The 20,896-nt window shown below is 38.1% G+C and overlaps 1 protein-coding gene across 5 annotated transcripts in view; it reads right to left on the bottom strand.

Annotated features, from left to right (window-relative positions):
* Positions 1–20,896, bottom strand: part of SLC44A1 (solute carrier family 44 member 1) — a 74,234-nt gene that overhangs the window by 16,462 nt on the left and 36,876 nt on the right. For all 5 annotated transcript variants that reach the window (XR_001876114.1, XM_017822520.1, XM_017822521.1 and 2 more), the window contains exons 5-10: positions 16,449–16,542; positions 11,445–11,614; positions 9,549–9,638; positions 7,378–7,505; positions 6,194–6,380; positions 4,214–4,379 (exon numbers count right to left, since the gene is read on the bottom strand). Coding sequence is in view for 4 of the 5 variants with exons in the window: in XM_017822520.1 (XP_017678009.1) it covers positions 4,214–4,379; positions 6,194–6,380; positions 7,378–7,505; positions 9,549–9,638; positions 11,445–11,614; positions 16,449–16,542 (835 nt within the window). In the remaining variant the exon portion in view is untranslated. The remainder of the gene's footprint in view (positions 1–4,213; positions 4,380–6,193; positions 6,381–7,377; positions 7,506–9,548; positions 9,639–11,444; positions 11,615–16,448; positions 16,543–20,896) is intronic.

The following is a 20,896-nucleotide window of genomic DNA, read 5'->3' as shown; positions in this document are numbered from 1 at the left end:
TGTTGAAAAGAGAAAAAAAAAATGAAGTAGAACGGTCAGTATGTATGTGGTACCATCTAGAAGTGCTATAAATTTTCAATAAAATAAGGTGCAAAAGGAATATATTATCCTCATACCAGCTTTCAGGGTGTATTGTTCACTCCACCTTGTGTAACTCACAGATTTGTCTCCAATGGAGAAGTAGGACTAGAATAAGGAATCAGTATGTCATATGGGTAGTGTGGTGGTACATCCCCTTCTTCCCCACCCTCTCTGGGCTGCACTAGGGTCTCAGAAATGCTCGTTAGGCCTTGGCAAAGAGCACCTGGGCTCAGCTCCTCTTGAGTATATCAGAAACACTGTCTGCTCCCAGGAACCTGTCCTGTCTAATGAGCTCCTGTTTTTTAATGAACAGCTCTAGAAACTTGCTTTTTGCGCCTGAATAACAACCTAAGTGGAACAACATTTTTGTTATTGAACTTTCCAAGAAAGTTACCGACCCAAATTGCAGCAAGGATGGAAAATTCCTGTCACTAAAGCAAATGCTCTTGCAACCCTACAAACTCCTGTACCACAGCTGTCTGTGACCAGCAATCTCCCTCTGAGTGGGATGCTTTTCAGAGCCACAGAACTCCCAAGTTTGGTATACTTGGAGGACTGATGTCAAGCGCTGCCAGTGGAGCCTGGGCTGATATCTCCACTCCTCAAAGCTCAACCTTTGCCAGCTGAGAAGATGCAAAGGCATCTGATGTGAGAACTTCAGTGAACCTGGGGGGAATTTTTCACAGGTAGATACCTTGTACATACTGCTTTAGGTCTCTGCGTGTGCAAGTGTATGTACTATGTACTACAAGTGTTATACTGGTCAGTAAGTTAGGCCTCTAAATGAGTTACTGTTGTGCTTATAATAAATTCTACAGAATCTTTTGCTAAATTGTTTAAATTAGGCTATTGACTAAGTGATTTTAAGTGCTGTTAAAACCTCTAGGCCTAAACTGCTGGTTAAGTCCAGGGCTAAATTTGGCAAGGCGGTCTGCTCTGAACCTTGTGACTCAGTGGGAGGGTCTCCATCATGCCTTTTTATCCATATCCTTTCCCATCCTTATACTTTTTCCTTCCCCAGCCTCTGCATAAATAATTTTAGGTTGATTTTAGTTTTAGTTTGATTGATTTTAGATTTTTAGATTTTTTCCTATTTTTTTCTCTGTGTGCTTTAGCCATCTAGTAGAGTAGTAGAGTGAACCTTGTCAATGATTTATGTCACACTTTTACCTTTATATTAAAACTACTTTTGCCAATACCTTTGCTGGTGATTCTTTAAGTGACTTAAAACACTAACTGGTGATAGTTAGTTTTACTAGCATTAGCTGCATTACCCACTATTAACACCTAGCAGTTTCTATACAGTTACATTGCAATTCAAATCTTACAAGGAAGTGAGAAACAATGCCTTCTACTTTTCTCCTGTTCTGTTGGAGATCTTCATGTAGACTTTGGAGAGGATGTAACTAACTTATTAGGTAAATTCTTTTTCTCAGACTTTTTGCATTTCTGATTTAGCTATTATGTCCTCAAGACCCAGCTATTATGTCCTCAAGACCAAGTGCTGGGCCTTAAACAAGTTATTTAACCCAATGCAGCTAGAGTATTTTTAATTTATCAGAAGAATACTCACTTTCATGGTTTGAAGCTAGTCCTTCTTAGAATGTTTATTTTTCTTTCCTACCAAGGAAGCCAATTCTGTTTCTCTCTTAAAGAACAGCTCTATTAACCATTTAAAGAATTGCTCTTCTTCTTTATTAGAAATAAGAGCAGGATAATAAGCATATTAAAGGAACATGTGCTACACATTACAAAGATAGAGTATCTCCCCAGCTCGGGAAGAGATGTGACTTTCATTCAGAAAAGATAAAAAAGTACAGCCTTCATTCCATGAAACTAATATCTGCATAACTTAATCCTGAGATGTTAATGATTAAAATAGGTTAACCCTGTATTTTCTTTCAGTTGACTTTTAGAGCTGAAGGGGTGAGAAGCCAAACTCTGCTCCTTGTTGGGAGTAGAATATGCATAAATAGTTTGAATCTTACACCCTGACAACCTAAACACTTCCTTGTTTTCAGGTAAAAAGTTTCAGGTTCCTCATTATCAGGGCAGAGTCTGTAATTCAGAACACTTTGAGCTCTGTTATTGCCTGAGTTGAAAGAAATCCATCTGGCTCAGGTGAACGAACAGTGAACTTATACAAAACATTTCTCCATGGATAGCTTCATCTCATTTGCGGTGGAAAGTTGCTCATATGCAAAATAATGGGTCCAAATTAATGCCTTTTCCCTTCTTACTAAGTCACTTTTTAGATTATGATTGTACCTTAAAATGCAAAAAGAGGATAATAGTAGAGAGAAATGAGTATTTACTAACTTAAAATAAGATTCCTGTTATGGAATTATAGGGTATGGTTAAAATAAAAGTCATTCACCCTCAGGTGTCAGAAAATACATAAACTTACAGATGAAGCATACATGTTGCTAAGCAATCTATTTCAATGCAATGTCTTTCTCCTTCCTCTGTATTTTCCTCACTCTTCAATCTATTTTAATTATTCACAAGATTACATCCCTGTAACATCTTGTAATAATTTCATAGATGTATTTCATTTGTATACTGGAGGACTTAATCATTAATAAAACAACAGAATTTCTGACAGCACAGTAAATTTATTCCTTGCCTTTGATAATGTTTAAAGAGTAGGGCAGAAAAAGGAGTCAAATGTAATTCAGGTAACAGCCTCAATTAAAAAGACAAACCAACTAAACACTCATGATCTGAATTATGCCACTTGAAAAATACCTGCATACATACATACAGCATTTAAAAACATCTATTTTTTTTAAAGAACAGACTCTTAAAAGCACATGGCAAGAACAGAGTATGGTTGCTGGACATCAGTACAGCATGAGTTCAGGATACTAATGCTCTTTTTCACTTGGGGATAGCATCCCTCCAATATCTATATGGTTTTCCCTTTCTTAAGTAAACTACCATTGCTAAATACCTTGCCAATGTATTGTACTCATGCTGTTCTTTATTCAGAGGAGTTGTATTTATATTGTTTGGAAAAGACTTTGAGAGCATCTGAAATAAAATTAGTTATCTAGTCACTGAACAATGATGTAGTGGTTTGTGTTTTTTTTTTTTTTAAAGAAACATATGAACTACTAGAATCTACAATGACATGTGGAGAAGTTTCATTCAACTGTATCTCTCCAAAGTAAGTAATGGTGTACTTTCTTCTTTCCCTTACCAAAAATAATGCCATAGTTCTGCTCCACATACCAAAATTTAATATATCAGATCACCAAAGTACCATTTATTCTCATGAAACACTAACAAAGCATCTGATACCAATTTTTTTTTTCTGAAAAACCTGGGTCCTAAATGGCTATTTAAGCCACATATTAGTGACTTATTAAAGATAAAATTTTAAGCAATATTAAATTCAAAATGTTTTCAGATACTAGAGGCTAAATCTAAGTCTGCAATTCTGAAATTAGCTCTGTAAAGCACAATTCTTGCTTTGTAAAACCATTGCCTAATAATTAGTATTTCTTTCTTGGACAGCCAGCAGATACATGCAGAACAGCCAGCACGAAGTACAGCCCTGATACACAGTTTAGTTCACAAATTTAGCAATGAAATATGGAGCTTTAATGCACATATAGTTCATATCATTTTTTATTTTTATATAATCTTGACATAATCAATATGTAAGTGATGAATCTAATAAGACCTCAAGTAATCCTGTGAAAGAAAGAATAATGAAGATCAATGAAGCACTGTAAATAATTTAAAGGGCACTCTTTTGCAATTAAAATAATAATCAGATGCTGTCAATATTTTTTTAATCTCTACAGAATTTATCAGCATTAATTATTAGCAACACAGATGACCTTCCAGGTGCATCCTGCTTTGTAAACAACCATCCATGCCTGTACAACGTGCACAAGTTACAAGGCAAATGAGACTTCAAGTCCTAAATGTCAAGGACACCATCTATAATCGGCAAAACACGTATTTTAGGACTTCATGTGATTTAAAAAGAGTCAAGACCATTTAATGACTCCCCAGCTTTCATGACAGAAACAAGTATTCTCCCCAGGACCTCTGTCCCTCATTATTTCTGCAAAATCAATGTCTAGGCAACTCCTGGTAGAGCTATCTAAGTTGTCCTTACCTTGTAAAATAGTATGTCACAACAGCCCCTGCTACTGTCATCTGCTGACAGGCTAGGATAAACTCGCTGATCCAGATGAGTCCTACTGCATGGTACCACCACATGTATTTCAAAGGACCTACCATCCGAAATTCGACAAATCCTTCTTCATTTGGGACAGGACTACCTAGAAATAAATGAGGGTGAAAAAAGAAGATGGTGCTTACATCAGCCCATAAATAAGGAAGCATATGGCATTAGCAGGTCACAAGCAGTTACAGCAGAACCCACCCAGCTTCTACTAACAGTTTTAAATGTCACGTTTAGGAAGATCATTCTTAAAAAAGATACAGCTTTTGAGACAATCAGTATAATGGCACTTGAAAAAAGCCACAAAAAATATTCTGAGCATGCTCAAACTCCTGCAACACTTCCTTTAATTTTCAGCCACATGGTGAAAATTTCCACAATGAACCACCATCACATGGCAAAACTCCCTATAGTTAAACATAATAGAAGCCTACTTCTTCAGTCATTCTTAATTTGAGTTTGCTGCTCTATCGGTATTATTCACACAGCAAGAATCAATATTAAACTTCATAGCTCCTTACATCTATTTGTCAACACTAACAATCACTTTTGCTTTCCTTATGGTAAGTCTTTGTACAAGTATTTCAACAATGTTTGCAGTTCTAAAGCTATTTACAGACATATGGAACAGCTGTAGAGATTCTAAACATACGATTTCATACATTCAGAAATTCACTGACTCTTTGTCTAATGTGAATAGCAGTATCACATACAGAGACTGACAGTATATTCAGAACACTCCTAACTGATAACAGTGAAGATAATGAGTGTATATAAGCTAAAAGGATAAATTAGCTTTTACAGAATCAAGGCTAGTTGAAGGGTTCTGTCAGTAAAATATAATATCAGACTAAATTCTGCTACAAATTTAGTGCCCGTGCAGTGACCTGACTCAGAGAGTGAAGCACAGGGCTGAGACTTTCAGAGCCCAACATTTTCTGCACATCACACAGCATGTAATGAAAGCTAAAAATTTCAACAGTAACGAGAACAAGAACACATGAAGTGTTACCTCCAACCCTCACTAAAGAACTCGGGATATGAAAGATACTGATATTGTATTATTGTGAAATAGCTTTGTGACCTGAAACTCCGCTACTTTTGGATCGGCAATAAACAACACATTTCAGAATTCTTAGATTTGAACAGTGAGTGGCGGTCTGCATCGCCTGCAACGCACTGCAAGATAACGCAGACATCTCCCATCTTAAAAAGCAACTGCAAAGTTTCTTTGCTGAAGTGACTAAGATTTGGACCTATAGGACTGACTAATTCTAGAAGGTCTTGTCAGACTCTGAACACAAACAAAGCTTTCACCTTTTATGGTCTTCACAGCGGGTTGGAATTAAGAATACATTGGCTAGTCTCGGAATACAGCGTACAAAGAGCAGAAGAATCTCCCTAATAATTGTGGAATAATAATGGAAACCTAAGTTACAAACAACTGAAAATGAATTCCACTATATTTACATTGCGGGAGACAGCAATTCTGTGGAACAGTCCTTTCATTACTATGCCTTCATCTGTGTGAGCACTGGCTACCATACAATTACTTGGAGAGATCAGCCGCAAGATTATGCTGTTTTTAACTTGCTTGTGTAAAATTAGACGGAATTATTGAAAAAAATTGTTATAGAAGTTGTATTAACAGAGTCTTGTGGTTTGCAACATGCCAACTTGCATCAAAATAAAAAGCCAGTCTAACACACAAAGTACAACGTGAGAATGCAGACTCAAATGCACAATAACTTTCTCGAAATAAGTGTTTTGAAGTCAGTGAAGCAGGTGAGAACAGAAGCACAACAGGTGGGCTTTTTTTCTTAGAGGTTCCCACATGCTTTTTAGCCAACTCTGCTCGAAAACATACAAAAGTTAGGTGAAAATTATTTAAAACAAGCAACAGATGCTCACCTGTAGTACCAAGGAAAAGCAGGACTGTGATCCAGTATGCCCAGAAGAGGATAAGCACAAAGAATGTCCAAAATGGCTGGAAGACTAGCAGTGGCAGGTGAATGAAGACCTTGCCGGCCACGTGGAACAAGGCAATGGTGAGAGCTACTCTTTTGCGCATTATTAACATGATCAAGAATAAGATAACCTAGAGGGAGAAGTTTCCAAATCACATTTTAGAGAACTGAAAAATAAGCGAGCTATTATTTCACAAAGCTAGGATATTCAAACACGCTAAATTTAACACATTTATAAGATCACAAAATCAAAATGTAAAACCGCTGTTAGCTTCTTCTGGTGATAAATTATTTTCCAGGTTATACTTTCGTGGAATTCCAATCTCATAATTATGTATTTGAAATCATCACCAGCCTTAGGCTGATGAGATTAGACTAGATTCTATCCCCAATTATGTTGTACAAACCAGTGAAATCAGCAAGTTTTAACAAAGAATATAATTTAACATTTATATCTGACCATGCTGTGGTGGTCTTGTAGTACGTACGTATCTATAAAAATGCAGGGAGTAAGAATTTAGGAAGGGGAACAGAGAGGGACCTTTCGATTAGGATGTGAAACAAGAAGAAGAGCAAAAGAGGGAGTCTACAATTCCTGGGAAGTTAGTCAAACATTGTCAATTTTTAAAAGTAAAGTCAGTGACTGTGAAATTAACATCAGGGCCCAAACAAGATAATCAGTGTTAGCATTTCAGTTCACAATGATCCTTCTGTAAACGGAACAAATTTGGGAACAACTAATTTCAAGAAGTAGGAATGTCCTAAGGACTTTTAGATACACTAAAATGACTAAGTACCTCTGAACTGGGAACCTAAGAAAAATCTCTTTGGATTTGCAGTCCAATATTGTACCTATTCTTGGAAGTCCCTGTGGACATTTTACAGTAGTCGAAAGTAGCTGCAGGGTTTAGAAGGTCTCTCCTGACTCAAAATCAGATATTAGGGAACAGTTCCTGAAAGTTAAAAAAATAAAATAACAAAATAAAAAAAAATCACTGCAACAGAACTTGTGGCAGAAATAAACTGTTCAAAAATGTCTGCAATAAAAACCTTTCCCCTGAATAAAAAAAATTAGAGACCAAAAGGAAGTCAGAACAAAAAAATAGTACACTCATTAGCAAAGCATACCGTGAAGACTGTAGCTGCAATGGCATAGATCAAGAGAGCCTGAAGATTGTCTTTGGCTATTTGAGTCTCAAGAGCACTGGCAGACATTCGTTTCTTAGCATAGAGCCACCACAGGACTCCTGTACCACCTGTGTTTTAGTGAGAAAGAAAAAAAGGATAAATGAAAGACATCTCCTCTGTATGACATAGTCATACTACCTAGTCCCAAGGAAATGAAACAGTTCCTTCTTGTAAGTTTAGTCTGGTACAGAATACTCAAGAGCACTCATGCTCAACCCAACAGGAACTTCAGGGGAGGGAGAAGTGCTCGGTTCTCCTCTGTTGCCCTCCTCTTTTCACAGTCTCACCCCACTACAACAACTTAAGAGACTTGCAGAACCTTGACTCCATGTTTTAGGGTGAAGTGCATGAAAGAACTAGTTCATGAGGAGCCCCAACAATGAAAAACACAGCTCCCACTAGACAGGTAATAGAGGAACAAAAGGAATAAAGAATTATATGGGTGGATGTATGTATGTATACAAGTGTATAATAATGCAGGGAGTAAGAATTTAGGAGAGGGAACAGAGAGGGACTTCTGGATTATGATGTGAAGTAACAACAAAACAAGGAGTCTACAATTCCTGGGAAGACTAATCAAAACAAGAAGGATCAGCCTAATGCTGGCAAAAACACCTCAGGTTAATGATACGTAGGTACACTTGTTTCGGATAATGTCAAGGGCAGTGGGACAAACATCAGTAAAAAGCACAGGAGGCTAATAATATGTGAGGTACTATCTTCTAACCACTGTTACAAAATCCTAGTCTTATTGTCAGAATATTATTCTCCCATTCTAGCTGTCTTTCCGAGACAGAACTTTTCTAAAGGACAGGTCTCAGGGATATAACCTCTCCCCTCTGATACACTTTTTTCTCTCTTGAGTATGTTCTCTTGTTATTTCTGAATCAAAGGCATAAGCTCAGCAGGGGGGTGGTACCAGATGAGCCTCTGTGGTCCCTTCCAACCTTACACATTCTGTGATCACAAGTTTATGCTGAAGCTACCCTGTTCAGGTCTGAAATGAAGAATGCTCTTTTGGCATCTCCTAAACAAACAGTGAAGACAGAACAAGCAGTATGTCTCACAAGTGATTGGTTCTTATTCAGTTTCTGTATGGGATGAAACTTTTTAGAATATAGTAACAGATGCCAATAAGTCACTCAGCATAACTGATCAGCTTCTAAAAAGAATATCAATGAAAAAAAAATTTATTTTTTTTCTTTTCTGTGGTCACAGGCCCTGAGACCAATAAGCAGAAAAACAAAGCGATTGTGAAAAAATACAGAAGGTCTGCTGATTTTTTTTCATCCCTTGCAGACATGAATTGCAAGAATTAAATCACTAGTTCTTCCTCATATGATTATTCTACTTTTATTCCTGCCCTTCAGTCATCTGCCCATACATTTTGGCTTAGCTACTGAGTAACAATAATAGAAAACTTCAGTTTTACAAATTTTAAAGTTATTGTGATAAAATAAGCCTATTTTCATGCAAACTACATCATTTTTGGCCACTTCCAATACAGCATGGCATTTCACATGCAGGTCTTCCTGAGTCATATGGAAATACAGAGATTTGATTAGGAACGCTACAAAAGCACCTTTGCCTTCTCTCTTCAAGAACAGGTCTTAAAGAGCTACACAAGAGGACTGAAGGGGTTGATGAACATGTCAGGGTTGTAAACATGTCAGGCTGCATAAACAGCAGCTGCCCTTTGATTCCTGCATGCCTGAATACACCCATGGGGCGGGCGTGCCACCAGACACACCCGGACTAGATGCTGTGCTGACATATTTAGAAGGCTGGTTAAGAACTGCAGGCAACATTTAGGGCTGTGCTACAAGTTCTGTGAGAATATCCCACACTGATTGTGTGGGCTCTAGTGAGCTAGGCTGACATGAAGCCTGCCTGCCAAGCAGGGAGTGCAAATATCCAAGGAGCAACATAGTCTCTGGGAGAGGACTGCAATTACTAAGGTGGCATTTTGATGTGTGTCTTGAAAGGGACTCAATCGAAAGCTGAAGGGAAATGCATGGCCCAAGATCTGTGCAGGATGTAGCTGGCCTGATGACACAGAGCACAAAGATTAGAACTGGGCACTCAGAAACTGGGAGACAAACAAGACTTACCAAGCGATCCCAGAATGACAAGAATTGTTACAATCCAGACAAGTACTCTTGAAATGTACCTTATTATAACCATCAAAATCATGGACAACACTGCAAAAGAAGACAAATAAAATAAGCAGAGCAATTACTTCAAGTAGAAACAGCCTTCCAAATTTTCCCACTGGGCTATGACAACTGCCTTCCAACAGAATTCTTACACAAAGATTTCTTTTCCAAGGCCTACGAACTCACTGAACAATAAATAAAATTAGGCACCTTTACAACTTCTGCTTTGATACTGTTGATTGAAACAAAGAGAGCATAAATACATTTACATGATACATTAAATACAAGACATAATGCGTGCACACAGACAGGGGGGTACTTAGACAATGACCAAACAGACAGCAAGACATGATAGTAGTTCGAGTTTGGTAACATGAGCACACCTCCTGAGGACCAGAGCAGAATTTGCACTCAGATACACTTGTCAAACAAGTGCAGTTAATATGATGCCTATGTATTGCAAAATGTCACGCCAGTCATGGGTAAAAAACTATTACAGCTAACTAAGGTTAAGTGAGTGGTGTGCACAAGTGCACATTCATATTTTTATATATACATGTCTGTATTCAGCAGTTACATGAAAGCCACTGGAACCTGGCTTTCTGAATCACAGTCTAACCCATTGTTTTAAAATAAATAATTTCTGTTTAACTATGAAGTTATGCAAACTATTTTTTAAATTAACTGTATGTAAACTCCGTACTAACTTCTGACTCTTCACTGAACAGTAGCACTGCTAATGAGCCAGCAGCTTTTAGATTCTGAACAATCTTTCTACCGTTATTATCAAATACTGGAGCTATCAAGATAGAAGAATAAACAGCTTTCCAGTTACAGTTGAACACACACAATGGTCTTGTGTGTGTGTGTCTTTTTTTTAATGGTATCTACCATCCTCTTTTCTTTCTTTTGTCCCCTTTCTTTTTCCCTTCCCCCCAACTCTTTTTTTTTTTTTAACCACAAAGGCAGACTGAAAACAAAGGACTGTTATATCTAGCAGAGCTCTGCAGTGCTTCTATCTATACCACACACTGCTCATATACATGGCTACTATCTTGATCCTCCCATTTTAGTATTTCAGATTTTATACTTGGTATGAGTAAAGTAGGCTCACTAGGTAAGCAGTTTATGTGGGTGGGTAACATTCCATCTTAAACAACAAGACTTAGTTAAAGCAATACTTGGTCCAGTGCAAAGTGTCACTCTATAGGCATCTCACAACTACAGAAACTATTCAGCACCTCTATACCCCTGGGAATTTCCAGCTCTTCAGACAAGGCTCAGATTTTAAAGGCCTGAAGTTTTAAATTTTGGGGGAAAGGGAAGAAGGAACATACAATACAACAAATAGGCACCTAACTGTCTTGTTTTCACTCTGATAGTTCTCATATCCCTGCACAAATATGTTAAACGAAACAAACTAAATTCCCTACATTCAACAGGAGTGCGCTGTTGTGGACTTCTCGCCCTGTTCTTTTTATTTGGAAAGGGTTTATTTGGACCTGGATTCGCAGAAGATGACTACTGCAAATGGGAAAGGGGAATATTATAATAAAAATTAGGAAAATGGAGATGCTCTCTTAACCATATCAAAACTAATGTTAGCTAATCAACAGCCACACATCCTCTATCTTGTAATCAGTGGAAGAGAAATAAAAACAGGAATGCATATGTATATTGCTTCTGAAAAAGTTACCCAGATGTCAAATAAAATTTTAAAGAAGCATTCTGAATAATTTCTAAGGGCTCATTGCTATTATACATGGTTTTTGCTCATATTGTGGTAGAGGGTGTTAACAATCTCCTAATGCAGTACACTAAGAAATAGCTAGTAATGAGAAAAACAATTACCTAGTGATAACAAGCAAAGTCCCATTATAATCTCTTTGCTGGTCATAACTCCACTAATCAGCCTGTGTAAGACACTACTGTCACTGACAAAGGTGATCAGGGCCTCTGCAAACTTGGCATAGCAGGAAATGTTCACAGGAGCACAGCGATGGAAGAATGGAATAGGTGCACTGGTGACACAAGAAAAAAAAATCAGAAAAAAAAATTACTCCTACTTAATATAAATGCCACATCAACACACAAATGAAAGGTGAATAGATGCAATCATTCCACCCTCATAACATCATAACCAGAAACCATGCGTTGAATGCACAAGTGCCACTGGAATGAGGATGATCATAATGGGAAGTGATGCAGTTCTTACAAATAACCCTGTGAGACTGGAGTATACATTCCAACAGGAAATTATTACCCTCCCACCATTAAATGACAAGGCTCAGAAAATGTATGTTCCTATTTCCACTTAAACATCTCTCATTCAAGTGTCAGGCGGTGAACCAGCAACTGAAACAATGCCTTTCACTCATGTTTGAATAAAATACTGGCCCTTACATGCAGCAAAAGAAATCACAGAATAACAGTACTCTTCTTGAAAGCATACATTTTGTGCTAAAGGACATCAGCATTTACAACTGCTGCCAAGAAAAACCAATGTATTTATTCCTAGTCATTCCCCATATTAAACTCATTCTTGTATTAAAGATTACAATCACATGGTTTACTTTCATTAACTTTGTTAAAATTACGCAGAATACGCAAGGATGCTTCTATTGTTTTCAACTGTTTTGGAAGCATCCTCCAAACAACTACTGAGACTATGCACTAAACTTTGCAGAATGCCAGGAAGAACCTGTAGTCGAGTCCATCAGGGAAAGATACAAGACAGTAAAAACTTTACTTTAAAAGTGGGTAATTTTATTTTCTAAATGTTTCCCACTAAGTAGCTGTCTTTCTTGCTCATAAACTATGTCAGATCTCAAAGTGGCCTATTACATCATTTGATCAATTCCCAATTACATTTCAGACATGAATTACATGTTCCCTCCTGTAATTGGATCTCATGAAAGTGTCTTTCATATTATGTCAGTCTTCTCTTCCAACCTCTGTATTTGTTTCACCCTGCCCAATTTTCATTACTTAAAAGATTTCAGTGGACTGTAGCAGCAAAGCACATAATCTTCTGCAGTTTCCCTATTTCAGTAATGACCTATAAACCAGCAATTTTCTGTCCTCAATAACTATTTTTCAAGCCCACGCCTTTCCAAAATTTTAACCATTTAAAACACATAGTGAGTAAAGCAGCTGCCTTAGGCACATCTTTTCTATACGTTGGGTTTTTTGGGGAAAAAGGATGACATGCTGAAAACCATTCATGTGTAATTATTCTGTAAAGAAATTGGGAGAAATTATGATCACCTGCTATACCTTAGTAATTAGTAGATCCTAGGTTTTTGTTTATAGTCAGTGATGATTGCAAATCTTATTGTTCTAAACTTACTGTGCTGAGTATGTAAATGCATTCCAAAATGCTCACACTGATGGTCTACTTTTGTAGTAATGAAGACAGCAGTTAAGCACAGCAAAAAAGTAATTGTGGATTAGTCACAGTTGTTAAAAAACAAATTAAACTCATAATGATGGCTGCCCCATTTAAAAGGCAGACCATGTATTCTTTCAGCCTCTTACAACATAACCTATTTTGGAATATGCAGTGTACTGCAGCTCATTATATGCAGTATTACTGGAAAAGACTGAAATTTGAGAGGTTTATTTAATTGTTAACTGCTACAGTTTTGCAGGAAGCCTAGAGCATTTAGAAGTTGTCAATATCAGTAATAGAACTCAAATTTTGAGCTGGATGTAGGCAAAAGAATGTCATTCCTGCATTCATACATAAAACCATCCATTTTGAAAAAAAGAACTAATTGGATTAAAGTACTCTTCCAAAATATATTCCAACAGAGGAAAACATGCTTTTTGCATGACAGTTTATATTATTGCTCATCTAATATCCCTTAACCTATAGCAATTTTACTAAATATTTTAAGTTACTAATTTTCATGTGCCGTGATTAATTGCTAACTTTGTTTTAATTAATAATAAAAAAATTAGGTTAGTGGTTTCTACAAGCTTCCTTGAGCAAATGGGACTCCTGAAAATCCACCTGAGATCTGTTGCTGCTTCAGTGGTTCTGACTGAATGAGTATGTGAGGTGAAGTGTCTTAATAAAAAATACAATAATAGATCTATTCTCCATGACCCATGCTATTTTATATGGCCTCTGGATTATATCTTGGTATATTACCTACTGAAAAGGAATTACAAATTTCTAAGAATAGCAACACGATGCTTATTCATAAACAAGAACGAATAAAGTTCAAGCCAGAACGCATGGTCTTAGAAGTTGTATTTTTAAAGCAATATTCAAATTAAGTTAGGAGATACATCTGATTATTCAAGTACTAGATTCCAGAGAGTTTTTTCCTCTCACTACTGCCCCTGGGCAAATACAGCAACCTGTGTGAGGGGAGCCTGGTTGGAATGCCACTGTTAGCTGCTGTTTATAACCTCTACAAGGCAGCCCCTTGGCACAGCTCAACACATCTGGTTGCTGAAGGGACTGGACAGGTTTTCCTCCAGGGTCCTCAAAACAGTGAAGTCATGCTCTCCTGAGGCTGATACGGGCTGGGTATGGTTTCTGGAAGAAACATGTATCGCTGACCACACTGCTCTGTCAAAGTTGGACATAATGCCTTGAAGCTGGAGGGTAAGAATCCATTGAGAGCCTCAACTGAAGGGTGTGAGAGAAGTCTGGTCATCAAACAGAAAACATCAAGGGACAGTCCTTACACCATATGGTACCTCCCTCCCATGGACATCATGGGAATCAGATAGTTCATAACTCTTGGCAGATTGTGCTGGTTTCAGCCGGGGTACAGTTAATTTTCTTGGCAGTGGCTAGCAGGGGGCTGTGTTTTGGATTTGTGCTGAACACAGGGTTGATAATACAGAGATGTTTTTGTTATTGCTGAGCAGGGCTTGCACAGAGCCAAGGCCTTTTCTGCTTTTTGTACTGCCACAGTAGGGAGGGATTTGGGGGTGCATGGGAGGCTGGGAGGAGACACGGCCAGGACAGGTGACCCCAACTGACCACAGGGATATTCCAGACCATGTGACATCATGCTCAGCACATAAAGTGGGGGGAAGAAAGAAGAAAGGGGGGATATTTGGAATGATGGTGTTTGTCTTCCCACAAAACCATTATGTGCTATATACTGACGTGGCCCTGCTCTCCTGGAGGTGGTTGAACACCTGCCTGCCCATGGGAAGCAGTGAATTAATTCCTTGTTTTCCTTTGTTTGCCTGTGTGGACCCACAGCTTTTCTCACTTTCACCCTTCTGATTCTCTGCCCGATTTTACTGATGGGGGAGTGAGCAAGTAGCTGTATGGTGCTTGGTTGCTGGCTGGGGTTAAACCAAGATACAGATCAAGACTGAGTGTTAGGTAAGTTCTCCTGAGTGCCTCAGTCTACAAGGTGTTGGGTTTTCATTTGGTTGTCTCAACAAATGACTTATTTCATTCCTCCTCCAAATTAACTAACTTACTCAAATAATTTAACTATAAAAACCTGAAGAAAGGTGCTTTACAGATACAATGTTGGCCTTTTTTGTCTTAGGACAAAAAAGATTTAGTATCTTAGGATACTAAATTCAGACTTTTCAATCTCAAAAATACTCAAACATAGTGTACATTTTAGTAATATCACATAGAAAAATGGAAAATACTCCACTTTACACAATAGGTTTTTTTAAAATAACTTAGGGTCATTTCTGTGAGGAATTTAAATAGCATCATTAGAGCTCTGACACATTGTTCTATCCTTCTGTTTTCTTATTAAGCCATATTCATTGAGACTGAACGACATGGGAACACACAATGAGAAAAGTCAATATCATTCTGGCAAAAATTAAGACTAACAAGCCTTTTCAGTATGCAAGCTGGCACTGAAGTTTTCATTTGGTTTTGTATTACTGCTATAACAGCTGGTTAGCTGCATGGAACATGAATCTACTGTGGGGAATAGTAAAAAAACAGTTAATATTTCAGATTCCACTAATTGTCACTACAATATAAAAAAATATTCACTGGAGACACTAACATGTAAACAAGAAAGACTTCAAATCAGAGTTTCTAGAACTGACACGAACACAATATTTACTAAAACCGTAACAGAAAACTATTCATAGGAAAAGACTTGCAGTTACAACCCACTAATGAGCATGTTTGAGAAGCTAAACTTCGAGAAAACACAACATGGTTCTTCTTGAGTTAGTGGAGTTACTGACAGAAGGGTGTGCACAACAGCTTACAGATCACTTCTTTTCTCAGCAACACTCATCTCCACAGGTCCAGCAGGCACAGCTAGAAGAGTTTATTAAGCTATCAACTTTTCTATCCTATTTCACAAAAAGCAGTCTAACATAATATTTAAAACAATAAAATTCAAAATGATCTGTTAATAAAATACAGTCATCTCTTTGGTGTTTGGCTATCCTCTAATCATTTGGGGACTAAAAGAGTAAAAAATGAAGCAATTTTCATCTGGCTGGCTGAGGTAAGGTAGAAGTGAATGCTGCAGAGAGCTGTGTGTCCCTATATACTTTCTCCTCCCGAAGATTAAAAGTGTTTCGTAATTGTCTCTGATCTGCATTGCTGACAGGCAGCTGGCTATAGATAGGGTGAAAGGCAGTAAAGCAGCTGATACCGTACAATGTCAGTCACATGAGACAGAAGAGAACCTGCAGATACCAGCTCAATACCCTCAGTAACACATGCACAGATAGTTTGGGTTTTTCTTTAAGAGTTACTTTCACAACCTCTAAAAAAATACACTAAAACATCTGGTAAGAGTAAATGTGTGCTGTGTATTTTCTAAAGAACTGTCACAATCAAACCAAATCTCTGCTCCCTCCATCCCCAATCAGACAAGATGTTAATATTACCTCTCTGGAACAGGATATTTAGGACATAACTTGGCAGCCCTTGGGTCTGTAGTATATTCTGATGACTGCAGTTCATAGCTACACAGAGTAGATCCTGTTGAAAAGGAAAAAAAATATTGACGTGGGGAAAAAATCCAACATTCACATTCTTTGCAAACAGCATTAAAACTGATACAGGTCCTGATTCTGCAGCCCTTCATGTTATTACCAGGAGGTTTTGCTGCAGTTCCTCCTGTAATGTAGCAGTGAATCAAACTCAACACAGTCTTCAGTGAAACAGAATGACACTCTCTACCTAGCTTAGGGTTTTCATAAGTTTGGGTATTTGAGTGAAAAAGCCTAATTCACATTGCAGTGTAAAAGAGAAGGAGACAAAGTACTTCGAAGTCACCATCCCCTGCTATTCCACCATGATTTTTTTTTGATCATTTTTAATGCATGAACATTGCATGACACAACAGTCACAACAGAAAGAAAATATTCTTGACTTTGGGTTGGTTTTTTTTTCATGTTTTCACAATACAACTGATCTAGAGATTTCAGGGAGAGGAACAAAGAACTAAAACTGATGAAATTAGAAAGCTGGCTGAAAAATAACAGAAGCTATGCATTAGATATCCAGATCTTCTAACAAAGCTGAACTCTCTCCATAAACAAATTGGTTGAGCACAATAAAGATCAAGTTGCCTATAACAAAATTCAAACATAATTTAATTTTTTCTTTATATCTGACTCTTGCCTAATGGAAGTACCTTAGCTAGGAGAGATTTCCTTCCATTTATCTACAATTAAGACACTGAAGATCTGACCCAATGCTTCTAGGAATACAGCAACTGCTAAATCAGACTGTAGCACTGGTATCTCAGAAATTGCAGAGGTAAGAAAGTCTCCAATGATATAAGCTGCCTATCCAAATATGAGTTTCCTCCCAAGCTTGTTTGCTAATAGATTGCTTATTTCCTAGTGCAAGTGCCCTGAGTACATAGTTTTTAGTGTCCTTTTTCCCTTTGTAATAAACTAAGGACTTATCTTAATAAGGACTTATCTTAATAAGGACTTATCTTAATCTTGGTCATCAATATAAATATTCAATTCTGTCCATTATTAAATACTCCTCTTCAGAAATACTCTGTAGAAGAGAATTCTACAAACCAGGTCCAGATAATACATACACACTACTACCCAAAATAAACCAAGACTTCTGACAAATAGTTTTATCTTAGCCTGTGTTACACTAAACAGAAGTATTAATTGTAGAAACTGCAGAATATTATTTGCAGAACCTTTGTTTACCATTGCTACATTTCTACCTCTATGAAGAGACCTTTTATATTTACAGACTGAAAGAGAAGAGACAGAGCAGCTGAGCAGGCTATCTCATGCAGTCTCTGGAACACTACTTAAATACCACTTCTACAAAGTAGTTTTTGAGAGCCAGTGCAAAACATCAAATGCACCACTGAAGAAAGCTAGAGTTCCTGCAAAGAGAAGGTATCGGGTAAAACACATGAAATATATTTTCAATTACACTATTTATATGCCTCTACTTTTTTACATGGAAAACATGACATCAGATAAACAGACAGACAAAACAACATTCCTTACGTAGTAGTTTTAAATGTAGTAACTAAAATATTTTGTCAGAATTTGGAGAGAAGGCTCTACACTGCTGCAAAAATTCTTGTAGGTATGAAAACTTTTGGATTAAGTGAATTTGCTAACAACTCCATAACTTGATGGAGAGGCAACAGTAGGGAGTGTCACAAGATTATCTTAAAAACAGAAGGAAAGAGAAGATTGCAGATATTTACATTTATTTTGCTTTGAATATAGGCCAACACCTAAGTTATAGAGATGGTTGACAGCTGGCTGAACATGGGCATGCACGGTGCCCAGATACAGATGCCCAGACGGCATCCTGGCCTGTATCAGCAATACTGTGGCCAGCAGGACCAGGGCAGTGATCATCCCCCTGTACTCAGCACTAGTGAGGCTGCACCTTGAACCCTGTGTTCAGTTCTGGGCCCATTACTTCAAGAAAGACCCTGAGGTGCTGGAGTGTGTCCAGAGAAAGGCAGTGGAGATGGTGAAGGGTCTGGAGCACGGGTCATATGAGGAGCAACTTAGGGAACTGAGGTAGTTTATCCTGGAGAAAAGAAGGCTCAGGGGGACCTTATCACTCTCTACAACCACCTGTAAGGAGGTTGTAGCCAAGTGGGGGTCAGTCTCTTTTCTGAGGTAACAATCAACAAGACAAGAGGAAATGGCCTCAAGTAGTGCCAGGGGAAGTTTAGATTGGGTATTACGAGAAATTTCTTCACCAAAAGGGTCATCAAACATTGGAATAGGTTGCCCAGGGAAGTATTTGAGCCACCACCCGTGGAGGTATTTAGAAGATATGTAAATGTGGAGCTTAAGTACAAGGTTGACAGTGCTGGGTTTCCTGTTGGACTTGATGATTTTAAGGCTGTTTTCCAACCTAAATGATTCTGTGGTTCTATTCTGTGAATCTATGACTCTGTAACGAGAACAAGGAGGAATCAGGATGTGCTGCATGTTTTTAAGTATCCTATGCAAAGGCCCCCACACCCAAACAAGCCTAAGGGACAGGGCTGATCTGTGGATACCCATGCATTTCAAATTCCAGCAGTTCAAGCAGGAGAGAAAAAGGGTAGGATTTGCACAAATGTGTATCTGAAGACTGTTTGGATCACAAACATAAGCCAAGCAAAACCAAATGCCAGACCTTGATCTGCATACAGGTCACAAGCCATTCCAGTAGGACCTGCAGACCAGTGTAATCCAATACCACCCCAGCCTGCGGAGGAAGCTGGAGACAGCTTGTCAGGTCCCTCTGGAACCCAATGGCTTATTCCCTCCTGTCATGCCCTGGAGCAGTGGACAACTCAGGCTGCCACTCTCATCTTTTGCCTGGGAACTGCTCCTGAGGCTCCTCTGGACCTCTTCCCTTCAGCTGCCTACCTCACACAGTGTGCTTCTTTAGACTCACAGTCAAGAAGAAAACCATTTTCATGGAGTTTATCAAACAAGGGACATTAACCACCCCGTATTTAAAGAAACTACCAGTCCCATAGCTGAAATAGTACCCACGAGATTTGTCCTTTTGTCCTACATAATTAGGCAGAAACTATCCCCATAAGTATATCTTTCTGAAAATTCTGAAAACCTTCTGCCTTCTCTAATACTATGTATGAGAGTTTTAGAACCCAAACTTTGTGCTTGAGTAATGTCCCTTTACATTAAACTTCAACCAATTTTTTAAGAAAAGAGAACCTTCGTTCTCTTTAAATAACATTCTTCAGTAAAAAAAAGTTTGCATTTTTTAAGGTGAGAGGGGTGAGAATGAATTGCTTTGTCAAACCTTCCACTCCATATTTTTATTCTGGGTTTGTAGAGGCTGTCTTAGGACAGCCAGTCTTATTATTGCTGTTCGAACTTTCAAGGCCTACAAAAGTTCAAAGAAGCATTCGAGTCTTCTATCTTGCAGAGATAAATAGTTCACCAAAGACATGACTTTTATTCCTAAATTATTACCACTCAAAAAAATTTCAAAAACATTATGAGTAGGATACAGAGAAACTGACTAAAAAAATTAAAGTAATACATTCTTTGCTTTCTACAGCAATGTATATATTTCTTCTGGAGAAACCATTAGGCAAATGACAGCAAACTGTCCTTCAAGGAATGGATTTCAGATCCCAAAATGTAACCTTAAAGAAAAATACCTCAAAACTATGCAGAGCATCAGTTGTTGGGATGCTGGTGAGCACACAGAGTCAACTGGTCCCACAATGCTGCATTTGGTGGTTTCACCTACAGAGTGGTACCCCAGAGACACAGCACAGCTTCTGTTCCACAGTTTCTTTTCGGTGAATAGAGTCACTCCAGTCATTAGAATGTATTGGAGCCATGACTGGAGAAAAGTATCTCAAAAGACAAACTTTGAACCTTAGCACAGGAACTTCTTTCCTAAGTTTCCTTTCCTTTTTGCCTAGGCTTGGATTAGTGAGGCGTTGAACAGCCATTACCTCTGGCATTCCTACAAAACAGCTATATTAAGCAAAAATTATATAAAGATGCTGTAGAAAGCCAGGACTCTTACTTCAAAGATTCTTTCCAACTGAGAAGGCAAATTTTTAAAGGTCTTCTGTGCTCAGAAGACACAGCACACAGAACAAGACATAACACCCTTTCCACATCAGTGCAGTAAATAGGAAGGTCCAAAATAACTTGAGGTAGTTAGATAAAAACACTTCTAAGACTAGAGTTCCAATACAGCTCTCCTTCCTGTATTTGCTGTGTTGTAAACAAATACACAAACGCCTGCTAAAGAAGCATCACTATCAAGAGTTTACAGCCTGAGAAATGGCTAAGACTTCCTAAGTCATCCAGTAAGAGAAGCAGCTTCACAGTGGGAACCACTGACA

Source organism: Lepidothrix coronata, unplaced genomic scaffold (genome assembly GCF_001604755.1).
Source record: "Lepidothrix coronata isolate B3197 unplaced genomic scaffold, Lepidothrix_coronata-1.0 Scaffold98, whole genome shotgun sequence".
Lineage (NCBI taxonomy): Eukaryota > Metazoa > Chordata > Aves > Passeriformes > Pipridae > Lepidothrix > Lepidothrix coronata.
Note: the sequence above shows the minus strand (reverse complement) of the source record. Positions and strands in the feature narration are given on the sequence as shown.